General features: G+C 40.1%; 3 protein-coding genes across 3 annotated transcripts; all 3 read left to right on the top strand.

Moving 5' to 3' along the window:
* The first annotated feature begins 361 nt into the window (after positions 1–361).
* Positions 362–1136, top strand: LOC139294768 (uncharacterized). Its single transcript, XM_070916683.1, has 3 exons — positions 362–398; positions 581–907; positions 1039–1136. The coding sequence occupies exons 1-3, from the start codon at positions 362–364 to the stop codon at positions 1134–1136; spliced, it is 462 nt and encodes a 153-aa protein (XP_070772784.1).
* Positions 1137–2841: 1705 nt separating this feature from the next.
* On the top strand, positions 2842–6549 carry bud13 (BUD13 homolog). The gene is made up of 10 exons (XM_070917517.1): positions 2842–2981; positions 3166–3253; positions 3955–4039; positions 4130–4453; positions 4613–4866; positions 4978–5086; positions 5288–5426; positions 5571–5752; positions 5867–5948; positions 6197–6549. The coding sequence occupies exons 1-10, from the start codon at positions 2842–2844 to the stop codon at positions 6288–6290; spliced, it is 1497 nt and encodes a 498-aa protein (XP_070773618.1). The 3' UTR covers positions 6291–6549.
* Positions 6550–7629: 1080 nt separating this feature from the next.
* On the top strand, positions 7630–9151 carry snrnp35 (small nuclear ribonucleoprotein 35 (U11/U12)). The gene has a single exon (XM_070917881.1). The coding sequence runs from the start codon at positions 7641–7643 to the stop codon at positions 8352–8354; it is 714 nt and encodes a 237-aa protein (XP_070773982.1). The 5' UTR covers positions 7630–7640; the 3' UTR covers positions 8355–9151.
* The last annotated feature ends 5048 nt before the right edge of the window (positions 9152–14199 follow it).

The following is a 14199-nucleotide window of genomic DNA, read 5'->3' as shown; positions in this document are numbered from 1 at the left end:
CTGATAAATACAAAACTGTGTCAAGGGCATTGGGAAAATGTGAGAAATAGTATAACAAATAAAACAGAAAAGAGAAAAAATGAGTGTCATCTTTCACTCTAAATTGTATCCAGTAATTAGATTTGGCCTTTGATTTAGTTTAGAGTTTTCTTAGGTATCTTTTCGTTCTTTTTTTGTCTCCGTACTTTAAATAATCTCATGACCTCACCCAAAATGACCTCACAACTCGCCTGGAGAGCAATGGCTGAGAAGCACTCAATTTAGCACATGCTTACATTTCATTCTTGTAGATGCTCTTTGTAATTTCTTTCTCACATTTCCTCTCTTTTTTTCTTCAAAGTTGGATGGGTGCTTTTCCATCATGCTCAAGTCTCTGTTTGTGTATGGAGTGCTGGGAGGTGAGAATTATTTATGAGAAATATTTCTACTCTACTTTTTCTTCAGATACTACAGTATCTGAAGATACTACAGTATCTGAAGAAAAGGGCAAATAATAAGGTTTCAAAATGAAATACATGTCTATATGCTCTCATCCCTTTGTGTTTCTCATGTGTCCTTCTGTTTTCTTTTTTTGCCACAGTGTTGCTGATCCCAGCAACGTGTGAACTGATCTCTGTGTGTGTTGACGACAACAACAGACTGAGAGTGGACTGTCAGGTCGAGCCCAAGGCCAACAAGATCAACAGCTATGAGTTCTCTTGGTCCTCTGGAGGCAAAGAGGTCCTCATTAACACCAATGTGTCGGGTTCGTCAGCAGAGGACCAGTTCAAAGACAAAAGCTTTGTGGAGGAGCTCGAGACGCACGGCTACAGAATGATCCTGACCGGCTTCACAGACACACTCCCACACAACACCACCTACATGTGCAAAATATCCGGGGTGCCTGCCAGAGTCAATGTGGAGAAAGGTAGGTGGATCAGCTGTGTGTGTGTGTATGTATGTATGGATTTGAGGGAGTGAGCATGAGAATAAGTGAGTGGGAGACAAATTCAAGAGGACTTTGTTGACAATTTGCATCTCACTTTTCTTCCTCTGCAGAGCAACTTGTCCCGTGTTCAGCTGTGAGCATGTTTCTGAAGAGCTCCTGCTCCTGGATCATTTGTCTGCTGCTCTTCTTCCATTTGACACACAGCTAAAAAATACAAAAAAACATGCAGGCTTGTCACACATTTAACCACGCACATGCATCTGTCTGCATCTACAAACATCCCCACAATAACACCCACATGTTGGTAAGATGTTGTCAATAGCTTGCGACTGTCTCTCCTTCTCTTGTTTTCTGATAAAGTAGCACTGATATAGTATTAAAATGTTTTTGTGTTCCTCTTTTTGACGAGAAAGAATGAAGATGACTCAAAGATGATTAAATAGAAATGTTTCGATGTGCTTTTTTGCTGCCGAGGCACACAACTGTATATGTATGAATACTCTGAGTAACTTGCCTTGTAAATATTACTTAGGGAGCTGCAGCGTTTGTTTTCAATAAAGGGATGCTATTTAAAGTCAGATGCCGACTTGTTTATGAGTTCTCAAGTTGATCGACAGTGCATGTAAAAAAGTATACACAACCCTGGGAAATGTCCATGTGTTTTTGTTTTACAGTGTTGAATCAAAGTAGATTTAATGTAACCTTTTTGGCACTGATCAACTGAAAAAGATCCTTTAATATCAAAGTGAAAACAGATCTCCACAAAGTGACCTGAATTAAATATAAATACAAAATGCAACATATTTGTTTGCACAAGTATTCACCACCTTATAGGAATAGGATACGCCTAAATGACCACTGGTGCAGCCAATTGGTTTCAGAAGTAACATAATTGTTAGCGAAGATGGATATGGAGAGTGTGTAGGCAGGGGGTTTAATTGATTGTGGTACGAATGAGTAGGCATTGTGGCAAAACCTCCACCATGAAGACAAAGGAACACTCCAAGCAACAGAAAATGTGATTGAAATACAAGAACATTTCCATTGTTAAATGAATCATTAAGAAATGAAAAGAGTATGACACAGCAGTAAAACTGAGTGAGCGTGCAAGAGGGTGACTAGAGAAGGAGGACATCAAGAGACCTGTGACGATGCTGAAGGAGTTACAAGCTTCAGAGGCTGAGACTGGTGACTGTACAACAACATTTGGCCAGGTGCTTCATCAGTCACAACTTTGCCACCAAAGCATAAAACTAAACCTGCAGAGGATTGGCCTGGAGTGGCCAAGTCAGAGTCCAGATCTCAATTCAATCGAGAAATTGTGGCAGGAAATGAAAAGGGCTGTTCACTCACTCAAAGACATATATTTATCCCCGTCCTATTAATAAATCAACCTCTAATCTAATTACTTTGTGTGATTAATTTTGGACCTTATCGAACCCCAAAGTGTTCAATATTAGATATAAATAAGACATTATGGAATAAATAATCCTATGAACAAGAGAGTAAAATATATAAATGTAATCAATCATTAAAACTCTCTTTTTTTCTAAATGCTCTTTTTCAAAAGTGTGTTCATTTTCATAATGGTGTTTTTCCCAGTGACACTTTTATTTCATAATCTCACTTTTCATGACAGTGGAGCTGCCACTACTCAACTTTATTACATAAATCAGGCCAAAATGACACTCACACACATTTGCTGTTCACATTTATACTCCGAAGAGTAAAAAATTAGTCATTAATATTTCCTCTATATTGTCATAGGAAGCTCATCAACATAGCCAACAATGTTGTCTGCTGAATTGAGATACTGAGCCTTTGGCAGAGCGTCTCATCTGGTATTGGACCAAGTTTGCTGAAATGGGCGTTCTTGACCCTCGGTGCTATCCGTAGTTTCCGACAACATAACGATGGCCGCTTTAAGTAGTAGCGGTAAAGGACCAGAACTATCTAAAGCTGAGTACCTAAAACGTTATTTATCCGCTGACGAAGATGCCAAGACATCAAAGAGTAAGCTTAAAAAGAAACGGCGTAAGGTTCCTGATAAAGGGTGAGTCGGCTGGAACGTTTTAAGGAAGCTGTTGTCGGGCATGTAGTGTGTTGTGTGTGTGTGTGTGTGTATTAGCCGTTAAGCTAGCTAAGGTCGCTATTACTGTAATGTCGCTCGCAGCCTTAAACTCGTTTTTTCCGTGAAAAGTGTACGTTCTAACTCACTTTTACTTCTCGTATTCAAGACTTAAAATAGTAGACGATGACATAGACTGGAGACAGGTGGTCAAAGAGGAGGAGGAGATTGAAGAGGACGAAGAGGAAGCTCCAGTGGTAAGAACTTAGCTAACGCTATCGAGCTGGCTAGCCTATGTCCACTCATTCACTTTAAGTGATTAGCCCGCCGACATCTCCACGTAACGTTACACCTTAAAACATGCAGTGTACTATAATAGTATACATGTATTTCTGTAATTTACTACAGGGATTCATGGGCTCATAGCATGGTTACTAATAAAAATCCAAATAAAACAGTGTTTTGGTTAGCTTACTTGCTTTAAATGTGGAAAAATGCATCAGATTTGTTAAACACAATCATATCGTGGGATATGGATAAAAAAAAAAAATAAGTGACGTCTTTAAATTGCTTGTTTTGTCCAACCAACAGTCCACGATACAAAAATATTCGATTTAGGATCACATAAGATAAAGAAAAGCAACAAATCCTAACAATTGAAAAGCTGGATTTAGTTTATGTTCAATCATATCAGCTCCAATTGTTCATTTTTTGGAAAAACAAGATACTGATATTAGGTAGGCTACTGGTATTGATGCAAAAATCACACCAGTATTGCCATAATGCAGTCCTGCTAAGTGATTTGCGACATTGACTATAATATTGAAATACAAGCAGAGGTATTAAAGAGAGTTAACATGGTATAAATGGCATCGCCAAATCTATGATAGTTGTCAAATATTTTGTCATATCACCCAACCCTTTCTTGAAACTTTATTTCTTGTGTTTGTCTACTGAGATTGCTGAGGTGATTGACGAGAGACCAGAGGAAGTGAAACAACTGGAAGCCTTCAGAACCAGCAATAGATGGAAAGTGATTGGAGGTAATTGATATTTGTGAACAAAGTAAAGAGAATCTTTGTCTGTGCGGTGTACAGGTTTATTTACTTTGAGTCTCCTCCTTCTCCCAATAGCTGATGAAGATGAAGACACAGAGGATGGGAAAGGTGGCAATCAACATCCAGAGCCTGTGGCATCAAGCAGGAGTCGCCACAATTCGCCAGAGCTGTCCTCAAAGAAAAGGAGACATGATTCTCCAATCAGAAAGACCCGACATGACTCTCCAGACACATCCCCTCCCAGAGGAGGTCGCCATGACTCTCCAGACACATCCCCTCCCAGAAGAGGTCGCCATGACTCTCCAGACATATCCCCTCCCAGAAGAGGTCGCCATGACTCTCCAGACTTGTCACCTCCTAGGCAACAGTCAGGAAGATCAGGCAAGGCGCAAAGTAAAGGTGAGAAGTTTTGATTGCTTGATAATGGAAGGTCAAACATAATATTGATTTTGCTTTTGAAGTATTTCAGCCCAACAACTTTTTGTACATGAGAAAAGTATTTTTGGTTGGTTTAGTTATATGAACACTTCACTAAAAAAGTCATTATTTCTTTGTCAGATTCATCCCCTGCTAGAAGAAAGCTCAGCTCATCATTATCAAGTAAAAAACGCTCCCCTGATCCTCGTCGGTCACCAGTGGCAAAGAGGGCTCAGAACAGGCACGATTCAGACTTCGACCAATCTCCTCCGCGAAAACACTCTAAAACAAGACGAGGCTCTGATTCTGACCAGTCGCCACCCAGGAGGCAGCCCCAAAATGGAAAGGACTCGGATGGTGATCTGTCGCCACCTCGTAGGCCTGGCCAGTCACAGGTGAGCAAATTCTGTTCAAAGAGTAATATGAAATTTGATTTGCCTCAAATTGCTGTGTGTATGCATCATCCAATCAATCAACCCATGCCGTTTTTACTGTTTTCTTTTCAGGGTCCGAGGATGCTTTCTGGTGGGACAGCAGGTCTGGTTTCTGTAGATGTTTTAAGGAAAGAGCAGGAGGAGAACCGACGCAGAGATAGAAACAACCAGCCACTAGAAGGTTGGCTCAGCTTTTGTCTTTTTAAGATACTTTTCCTTCACAGGCAGAGCTTACAGGACTTTCCATCTCATGGCATCTATATGATGTATGGGTACTCCAAATGCTTACAGATATCTTTGGTTGTGATTAGTTCTTGTAAAGTTAAAAATATGTAGTCCTCATTCAGATGACATTTTATATCTATTTTCCTGCCGTGGCTAGATGAATCCCGCAATGCCCAGACGGTGTTCCGAGACAAGAGCGGTAAAAGGAGGGATTTGGACTTGGAGAGAGAAGAACAGAAAAGGAAAGCTGGAGAAAAAGCAGCAAAGGATGAGAAATACGTGCAGTGGGGGAGAGGGTAAGTCTGAATAAAATTTAAGAAGAAGGCGGCTATGAATCAAAAATCAGAAATACTAATGGTGTGTGATTGTGACTACATAACGACTTGAAATGTGTAATGTGCCTACTTGTTTCCATGATTAAAATTGTTTCTTGTTTATAGGTTGGCCCAGAGCCAGATGCATCAGCAGAAACTTGAGGATGCAGTGCATGAAGCCCAGAAGCCACTGGCACGTCACTGCGATGACGAGGATCTTGACCGCATGTTGAGAGAGCAGGAAAGGGAGGGAGATCCGATGGCTGCAATGCTCAGGCGGAAAAAGGACCGCAATACAAAGACACAAGGTTTTAACGGTTATATATGTGTATGCGTTTCCTTGTTACCTTAGTTGGCTGATGCAAAATGGTTGTTTACCACTTATAGAATATTTTGTAAACCGTCTTGTGTTTGTTTTGCAGAGAAACCTCGATATAAAGGCCCAGCACCACCTCCAAACCGCTTCAATATGCTACCAGGCTATCGCTGGGATGGAGTTAACAGGTGATGGTGTGAAAGAGTGACTACATGGGGTGCATTTGTAATGTGATGAATGTGACCCTATGTGCTTCTTTTTAATACATTATAGCTCATCTGTAGTTCATACTATTATCTATGTGTATGATAATCGTGATCACAATTTTGGCTTCTACATTGAATTGAACCTGATGTGGAGCTTTATTCAAATCAAAGATTGAGTTGAGGGTGTGATTGCAGAATTAACAGTGGAACTTGATTTGTGTGTCTCGCAGGTCAAACGGCTTTGAACAGAAACGCTACATGCGACTGGCAGATAAAAAAGCCGTCCAGGAGGCAGCCTATAAATGGAGCGTGGAGGACATGTAATGTCAACTGAAACTGATGAATCAAAAATTGAGACAGAATATTTAATCCATGCTGTTGAAACAACTGCAGATTAGACACAACCAGTCAACAGACCTGACATTTTGAAATGGACTGAGAAAGATTTTGTTCACCTTTCCAAATCAGTTTGAAACTCTACAAGGGACATCAGAGTATAATAAACTACAAACATAACTGTACATAGCAGTGAAGTGACAGCATCTGTATGATTTTGTAATAATTCATTCAATGTGGAGTCAGAACAGATGTGTTTTTCATTGCTTTATTAAATAATGTTTTTGTAAAGAGTTGTACCCTGTGTCACAAGTCTTCACATACAGCAATGGAACTTGGAACTTAGATTAATGAAGTTGACATCCAGTTCTTTCATATTATGGAGCTGGAGTGTTCTGCAATGAATAACCATAGAAATGGTTGCATGCCTTGTGTGCTACAGTGCCAAGACCATTGTAAGATGCATGCTGGTTTACCGTCACACCCAACAGTATTGTCATTAGTTACAACAGTGTTTTTCTGCCATGAAATACCACATCTGCTGTGAGAAAGTAATATTATTAGGATAGTTTTAACACCTGGTAATGTGGAGTGATTAAAGAGTGTATTACAGTGGCCATTCACTCCCAATGTCAACAAACCAGAAATGCTGCACTTTGTGAATATTAAAATTGAGATATTTTTCATAGCATACATTTTGACATGTGATAGTGGAAAAAAACGTGGTGTAATTAATAACATTAATGAACTATTTAAGTGTCTGAGGAGGCCATCAGTGAGCCAGCATCTATGTTAATAATTACATCTTTGATTTTCCTGTTATAAGTCAAAATGTCTGCTGTAAAAAAAGGTCTGGCCGTAAATGTCATTACATGCTGCAAATTATATTGGATTACTTAGTGGACCTTTTTGTGAGGATTGTTTTGTCAATCTACCTTTACTAAGGTCAAGAATAATGAACTTTAAGGCTTAACCTTTAAGCCAATACGGACGAGAGGTCAGAAAAGTGCCATGGATGAAATCATAACGGCAACAGAGCTCGCATCAATTATAAATAAGGACACTTGTCAACCATAGATGGTCTCAACCCTAATCGAGCAAGTAGGAACCTTTAAATCGTAACAGACGAGAGCTCGTTTCATTACGGAATGTTTTCGTTGATGCACGCGCGAACGCAGCCTACTTTGTTGGAATAATTCGAAAGGGTAAAAACATTCAACTGTACCTAAAGGGTTATTTAGCTAATTATCGATTAATGTCGCGAAACAACCACCGGGAACTGTCGCTGGAACTCGTGTGTTGAAGAAGGAGACCCTTGTAACTTTTTGGGGGGTAAAAATGGTTGACTGGAGTCCGATAGCGAAGGTGTACGACCCGCTGAAAGCTGGCAGCATCGACGGCACAGACGTGGAGCCCCATGATCGGGCGGTATGGAGGGCTATGGGTGCCCGCTATAAGCCCAACAAAGGCGTTGTTGGAGACCCACTGCTCACCCTCTTTGTGGCCCGCCTGAACCCCCAGACAACAGACGACAAACTGCACCAAGTGTTTTCCAAGTACGGAGACATCCAACGGCTCCGGCTGGTCCGGGACATCGTCACGGGATTCTCCAAAGGATACGCCTTCATTGAATACAAGGAGGAGCGGTCTGTTGTCCGGGCCCGCCGGGACGCCAACAAGCTGGTGGTGGACCAGCACGAATTGTTTGTGGATTTTGAACAGGAGAGGACCCTCAAAGGATGGGTCCCCCGGCGGCTGGGCGGCGGACAAGGAGGGAAGAAAGAGTCCGGACAGCTGCGGTTCGGCGGCAGGGACAGGCCATTCCGTAAACCCATTAACCTCGGGGTCGGTCCGGTGCAGGAATGGGGAGGTGGTAGTGGAGGAGGTGGAGGGAGAGAGTGGGACAGACCAGGGGCGAGAGACCGGGAGGACCGGGACCGACACAGAGAGGCCGAGTGGGGAAGCAGAGGGAGGAGAGATGACCGGGACAGAGGCAGAGAAAGGGATGACCGCAGACATGGAGACAGGAGCAGGCACCGGGACAGGAGATGAAGCCCATTTTTAACAGGAGATCTGATCTCAAATGGCAGATCCACAGTCCAGCTGCCTGCTTCAAACTGAGGAATTTTAAGCCAAGTGGGCAGTGAAGAAGAGTGTGACTGTTAGGGCTTGTGGTTTGCACACAGGGGAACGGGCTATGAAAAGAATAAACATTTGAATTACAGATGACCCTCTGATGGTATCATGATATCGGTTTAGTTGCGGAATGACAAGTTTCCTGGTTGGTGTTCATGAGATTGTATTGTATGGTGAAGGGGTGTCAATTTGGAGCAGCCATTTTTAAGCTGGTAGTCTTGAGTATGTAAGTATTTCTCAGGGAAATCTGACTTAGAATATGCCTTTGTAGTATAAATTGAACAGTAAAAACAGTACAATAATTCACCAAATAAAAAAGAAATGCACTGTACAGACATTTTTTTCTTTTACAATATTGGTGTTGTCCAGCCAAGTGAAGCCTTTCAAGCAGCAAATAACACAAGCTTTAAAAGCAGAATTAATACAAAATGCCATTACTTTTATGGTACACCTATAAGGTACCTGTAAATCAGATTGAACCTGTTACAATAACCTTGTTGTTTTCTTCATAAGTAAGATGATTCAGTTTCTGTTTTGAAATATGAAGTATGTGTATTACACACTTTTCAAAGATTTCTTCAGGTGGGCAGTTTAACAATGAAGCCTCTCTGTGTCATACGTGTTTTTACTGATGAAGAGTTTTGGAGCATCATTTTTGGTAAAAAGCCACTGGTGAGGATTTGTGCTCTGCACAAGAAGGAAGAAAACCAAATAAACCAAAAATAATTTTAACACAATGATGTCGCTTTCTTCATTCCTACTCCCAAAGTTACTAAGATTTTCCTCTATTGTTATTATGGGTTGCCTTTTGCTCTGTGAAAAAGTATTATTAAATGTATTTTTTCTATTTTATATACAGGTCAGCCACTAGCAAGTTTGCTGTATAATTGTAATACAAGAAATATTGCTTCAACCAAATGTAAAGGTCACCGATTTGAATTCTAAAAGTTTCTAAAAGCAACTCCATTAGTTACCGTTAAAACTTGTTCTTTTGTCTTTTTGTTTTGTTTGTGGTAGCCAATGGAGACAGTTGCATTTTCAAAAGCACTACTTTGTGATTGAATATATAAATATAAATGAAGATTCTGTGTTTACAATGAAAACAGTAAGCAAGAAGTCCAACTTTTAATTCACATTGTTTGATTTAAAAGCTACCCGTCCGGTTACTTGTGAAGTCTGAGCCCAGCTGTTTGATCCCTGGTCCTGCCCATTGAAGCAGATCATGTTTGAGGTATGACTCACTGGGTGGATTGTTTTCTCCCAAGCTGACCGCAAGTATGTCTGAAGTCATCAATATGAAACGTTAAAGGTCTGGTGTTAGCATGAGTTCATTAAGTCTTATCCAGTGACTCCATCCACTTCACGGACTGGTGTGTGTAGACATCATCAGTCCATTAGCTCATCATGTTGACCTGCTGCCGGGAAATTCATCACTTGTTACCCGAGAAGAAGCCAAACCTGAGAAAAGGGTTTGTGCTGGAAAGAACTGATTCCTTAGTAACAAAAGTAGACAAAAGCATTTAAATAATGTGATTACAAATGTGTGCTTTTTAAAGAGCGCATATTGAATAAAGAATTTATTTCCAGACAGACACATGCTGTGCTGGACGGGGTTAGGCATGGAGAAATCATCAACACCTCTGACGCAAACCTTTAACTTCCATTTCACCCCAATTATGTCTAAACTGAAGAGTAAGATTAAGTTGTGCGTTATAGTGCTATTTATGAGATAAGACAGTATAATTTATGCAAAGATGCACACTGTGCACTGTATTGCAATATTATTTTTGACATTTATTTATTTGTAATGTAAATAAATTGCCATGCTGTACGGCCAAAGATGAGCAGGGTGACATGTCACAAGGGAGTCTGAGGCGAGAAGATGTGACTGTCTTGTCAAACACTTATTGCTGCACATGAAAGCTGATTTCTTATTTATGTTGCAGACTGTCACTCAGCAGTCATGTTTGGTTGTCCGAACGAGGCCACTCTCAGCCTGCATGATGGGCCAACCAGGGTAAGTCTCTCTTTGGACTGTGCTAAACTCGATCCTGTGAACCAAAACAAACAGACACTGTTGAGCTGTCCTACACATTAAGCTATAGCAGACTGCGATTCTGACAAACTCGCTCTCACCTGAAGGCAGGGTTGATGCCGATGTTGTCTGGCTGTGGGAGGGCAGGTGTTCGCCTCCTGCGGCAGGAGGACGGAGGAGGGAAATCTGTCTGATACTGAGACTGCATCCCTGTTGTATCTTGTTCATTCTGCACTGCTGTTGACCCGGTCTGATCATGGCTGCCTTCTTGCTCATCCTCCCCTGGTTCCCCGTCCCTGCTGCTGTTTCCTCTTCCTGTTTGTCTCGAGGATGTGGGATGAGGACGGCGGGACTCCTGCTGTGTGTTCTGGGCAATATGGTCTCCTGAAGGGTAATCATAACTATGGTAAGGGTTTCACTTCATACACAGTAATGAAATATCCCATGAAACATCCCATCACTCTGTGAATGGAGGCAACATCTGGAAACATCTTATAACCATGGTAATAATTTGCACATGCATTCCACCTCTTCAAGTCTTCTTCTACTTAATCAAATCAAGTTAATCAAATGCTTCTAATTCAGGCTCAAAGTTTTTTTTCTATATTATATGGTATCTGCTGTCCTAAATATGTTATTTTGTGTATGTATGTATGTGTTTATGTAATTTAGCTAAGCCTGGGGAGAACCATCTTACGGTATGATAATAAGTCTTTATTTTTGATAAATGCTCTGTTTTTAGATATTAGATTGTGATACCATTTTAATTACGAACCTGTAATGTCACATCTTAATAGCAATTTTAGACTTAGATATACATTTACTTTATATTTACATAACTAAGACTAAAGGCTACACCCACATTAGTTCAGCCAGTACATTGCTGGAAATGTTTAGCAATTAATAAAAATGCACTTGGGTCAGTAAAATCCAAATTTGTTTTCCTTCTTGATGCACAAGTAACAGCCTTTTTACATTTAACCTTATATGGATGTTTTTCTTTTATACTGTATTATTATTCATTCAGTATAATGATAGTAATTATATTGCAGTACGACTGATTAAACCCTTAAATGAAAGACAAAACTCATAAATCACTTTCCTAACCTTCTCCAGAACAGCCACACACACACACACACACACACACACACACACACATATATATGAACAACACAGGCTTATCTTAAAACAGATAAGATGAGTTTACGCTCTGGGTTGAGATAAGACTGCAGACCTTTGCCTCCGTCCCGTTGTGGGATGGGTCTAAGGCAGAAAGCTTCTCGGGATGTGGTCTTCATCTTAGCAGGAGTGTCCGGGTAGAGGAGAAATCCTGGGGAAGTCAGGGCATAACAGAGTGTGGGCTTGAAAAGTGCTTGATTATAGGAAAACAGAGTGTTATACTATGTAATCAAAGTATTGTGCATGGTTAAAATGAAACTATTTATTTTTATTTTAAAATCCTTCCCATCAGGCATCATTATTTTAGTGTTTGAGCTGGAAAACCTCCGAGCCAATAGACTTTCCTTGTTTAAATCATTAGAATTGGTGGTATCAGTCATGACTCATTTAGGCCCTTGAACGCAGTAAAATAACTTTAATCACAATGATGCTTAATCCTTCACACTGAGACGATATCTGTGATAACAATATAATGTTTTATTTTTGTCCATGCATTCAGAAAATTGCCCTGAGATGGAAGCAAAACTATTACTTAATTATTAACTCAATTTACTGAAGCTTTTTATAGTTCCAGTTGTCTTTTTTTCTTATAATTGAGGCCATCAGTCTGCACATTCATTCAGTAAACCACATTTATTTGCAAAACACTATGAAGAGCACTTTTCCTTTCCACTTTTCTGAACCACAATATAATTGAACAACACAGTCTCATGAAAACAGAATGATTTGACTCCATTAAAGTTCAGAGTGAGTCATCTCAGAGCATCATTAACTCTGTCTGGCACTGGGCCTGAGGAGCAGCAAACCTTTACCTGCCACCGTCGGCGGTTCACCCCTGAAGGGTCGATTAGGCAGAAATAATTCATGGTGGCGACTGGGGTGTCGTTGGCTGGCATTTTTGATGAACATTTTGTCTGTTGGCTTCTGACTGTGCTGTTGTCTCACTGGCATCAACAGCACCTCTGAATCTTGAATCTCTGAAGTGTGTGTTACAACAAATACTGTAAAAATGAACCACAGGTTTAGAAGTAGAAAGTAGAAACAGATGTTGTAAGCCTCAGGAATATCACAATTTGTATGTAATTCAAATAACAATTGGTATAAAGCCTTAAAACAGTTTTGAGGAGAGTTATTTACTGTGTTGCTTACCTTACATGAAGAAAAAACAAGTTGTGGTGAAATTCTGCAGTGTTTCCCTATACTGTCTACATTTCCCTGTACTGTGTGTGTGTAAGGCTATACACAGAGCTACTTAAAGCTTGTTTACTGCAGTAGCCATGGTGTTATATTCTTCACCAGTGAGTGACAGATACAGTAGTTACCAACTGAGACAATACAGCAGCTGGACCTCCAGCAGAGAGCAGAAACTTTGCAGTGGCTGCTTGAACAGACGGTTTTAAAGGGGGGACTTCGTTCAGTATGAAAGGTTTTGAAGCAGGGCTGATTTAAGCAGGCAACAAAAAAACAAAAACACTTTTTTAGCAAACTAGAAGTGCTGAGCTGAGTCTGTTCCTGAGGTCTAAAATGTCATGTCTTGCACCAGTGACTCAAGTAAGATGTACAGTAGCAAGTATAATGATAGTAAAACACATTTGACTGCAGTGTTTAGTCAAAAAAGAAAGCATGTTGTCTATTCAGTGGTTGCCCTGGAGCATTTGGCCAGCACTCAGCAATGCACTGTGCCTCCCAGTGTTCAGCTGGCATAAATCCCAACTGTATTTCTTTCACATTAGAGGGCCTGTTTTGGCCTGTAGCTTTTCAGTAGGGAACCTTATACTTGTATACTTGTACATAAATCATTTTACCTAATGCATTTTTTGTGGTGAGAATGTTCCTGCAAACTTGCAAATCTTTCATATAAAGTTTGCTGTAGTTTATTTAAGTTGTGGGCTGAAGGAAGTAAAACCTTATCTGTCACATACTTTAAGTATTGTGTGTGCATATTTTGACCAGAATTTGAGAGTCATTTTGAATTATATCTTACTGTGTACAACGACAACTCAAAACAAGATAAAGGATAAGATTCATATCTTATCTTTTGAAAAACAAATCTCATTCTTGGTTTAGGTATCCACTTAGTCTCCCTGCCGATAAAAAAAAACAAAAGATGCCAATTTTACAAACGTATAAAAACAATCTTAACTTGCATTTGATAGCTACATGTTTTCTGTGTTATTTATATGAAACTTCAACTGACATCTTTCAGTTTTTACTCTTAACTGACACCTGAACTGACGGGCTTTAAAGACTTACACTTTGACTGACACCTCCTGCTCCTTTAATCAACATTCAATTGATTCTTCAATTCCTCTCCGCACTTTGATTTCAACTGAGACTTACACTTCACTTCACTACACTTCAGGACTTTTATTTTAGCTGCCATGTAGGCTTCTTTCAGTGCCTCAACTTCATTGACTTCATTTTGCTTTTGACATTTCAAAAGCTCCAAAAACATTGAGCAATAGATATTGTAGAGGTAGTAGCAGTATTGTTGTTGTTGTCCAGATTATGTTATTACTGTTATGACGAATTTGGCAAATTTTGCAC

The sequence above is a fragment of the Enoplosus armatus genome, chromosome 13, assembly GCF_043641665.1.
Source record: "Enoplosus armatus isolate fEnoArm2 chromosome 13, fEnoArm2.hap1, whole genome shotgun sequence".
Lineage (NCBI taxonomy): Eukaryota > Metazoa > Chordata > Actinopteri > Centrarchiformes > Enoplosidae > Enoplosus > Enoplosus armatus.
Note: the sequence above shows the minus strand (reverse complement) of the source record. Positions and strands in the feature narration are given on the sequence as shown.

What these genes read in the sequence shown, in the direction of transcription:
- LOC139294768 (XM_070916683.1), top strand. Translation starts at nt 362, where the DNA reads ATGCTCAAGTCTCTGTTTGTGTATGGAGTGCTGGGAG. An exon ending in TGTGTATGGAGTGCTGGGAG is followed by an intron (nt 399 to 580) that starts GTGAGAATTATT and finishes TTTTTGCCACAG; the next exon opens with TGTTGCTGATCCCAGCAACG. An exon ending in CAGAGTCAATGTGGAGAAAG is followed by an intron (nt 908 to 1,038) that starts GTAGGTGGATCA and finishes CTTCCTCTGCAG; the next exon opens with AGCAACTTGTCCCGTGTTCA.
- bud13 (XM_070917517.1), top strand. Translation starts at nt 2,842, where the DNA reads ATGGCCGCTTTAAGTAGTAGCGGTAAAGGACCAGAACTATCTAAAGCT. An exon ending in AGGCAAGGCGCAAAGTAAAG is followed by an intron (nt 4,454 to 4,612) that starts GTGAGAAGTTTT and finishes TTTCTTTGTCAG; the next exon opens with ATTCATCCCCTGCTAGAAGA. An exon ending in AAACAACCAGCCACTAGAAG is followed by an intron (nt 5,087 to 5,287) that starts GTTGGCTCAGCT and finishes TGCCGTGGCTAG; the next exon opens with ATGAATCCCGCAATGCCCAG.
- snrnp35 (XM_070917881.1), top strand. Translation starts at nt 7,641, where the DNA reads ATGGTTGACTGGAGTCCGATAGCGAAGGTGTACGACCCGCTGAAAGCT.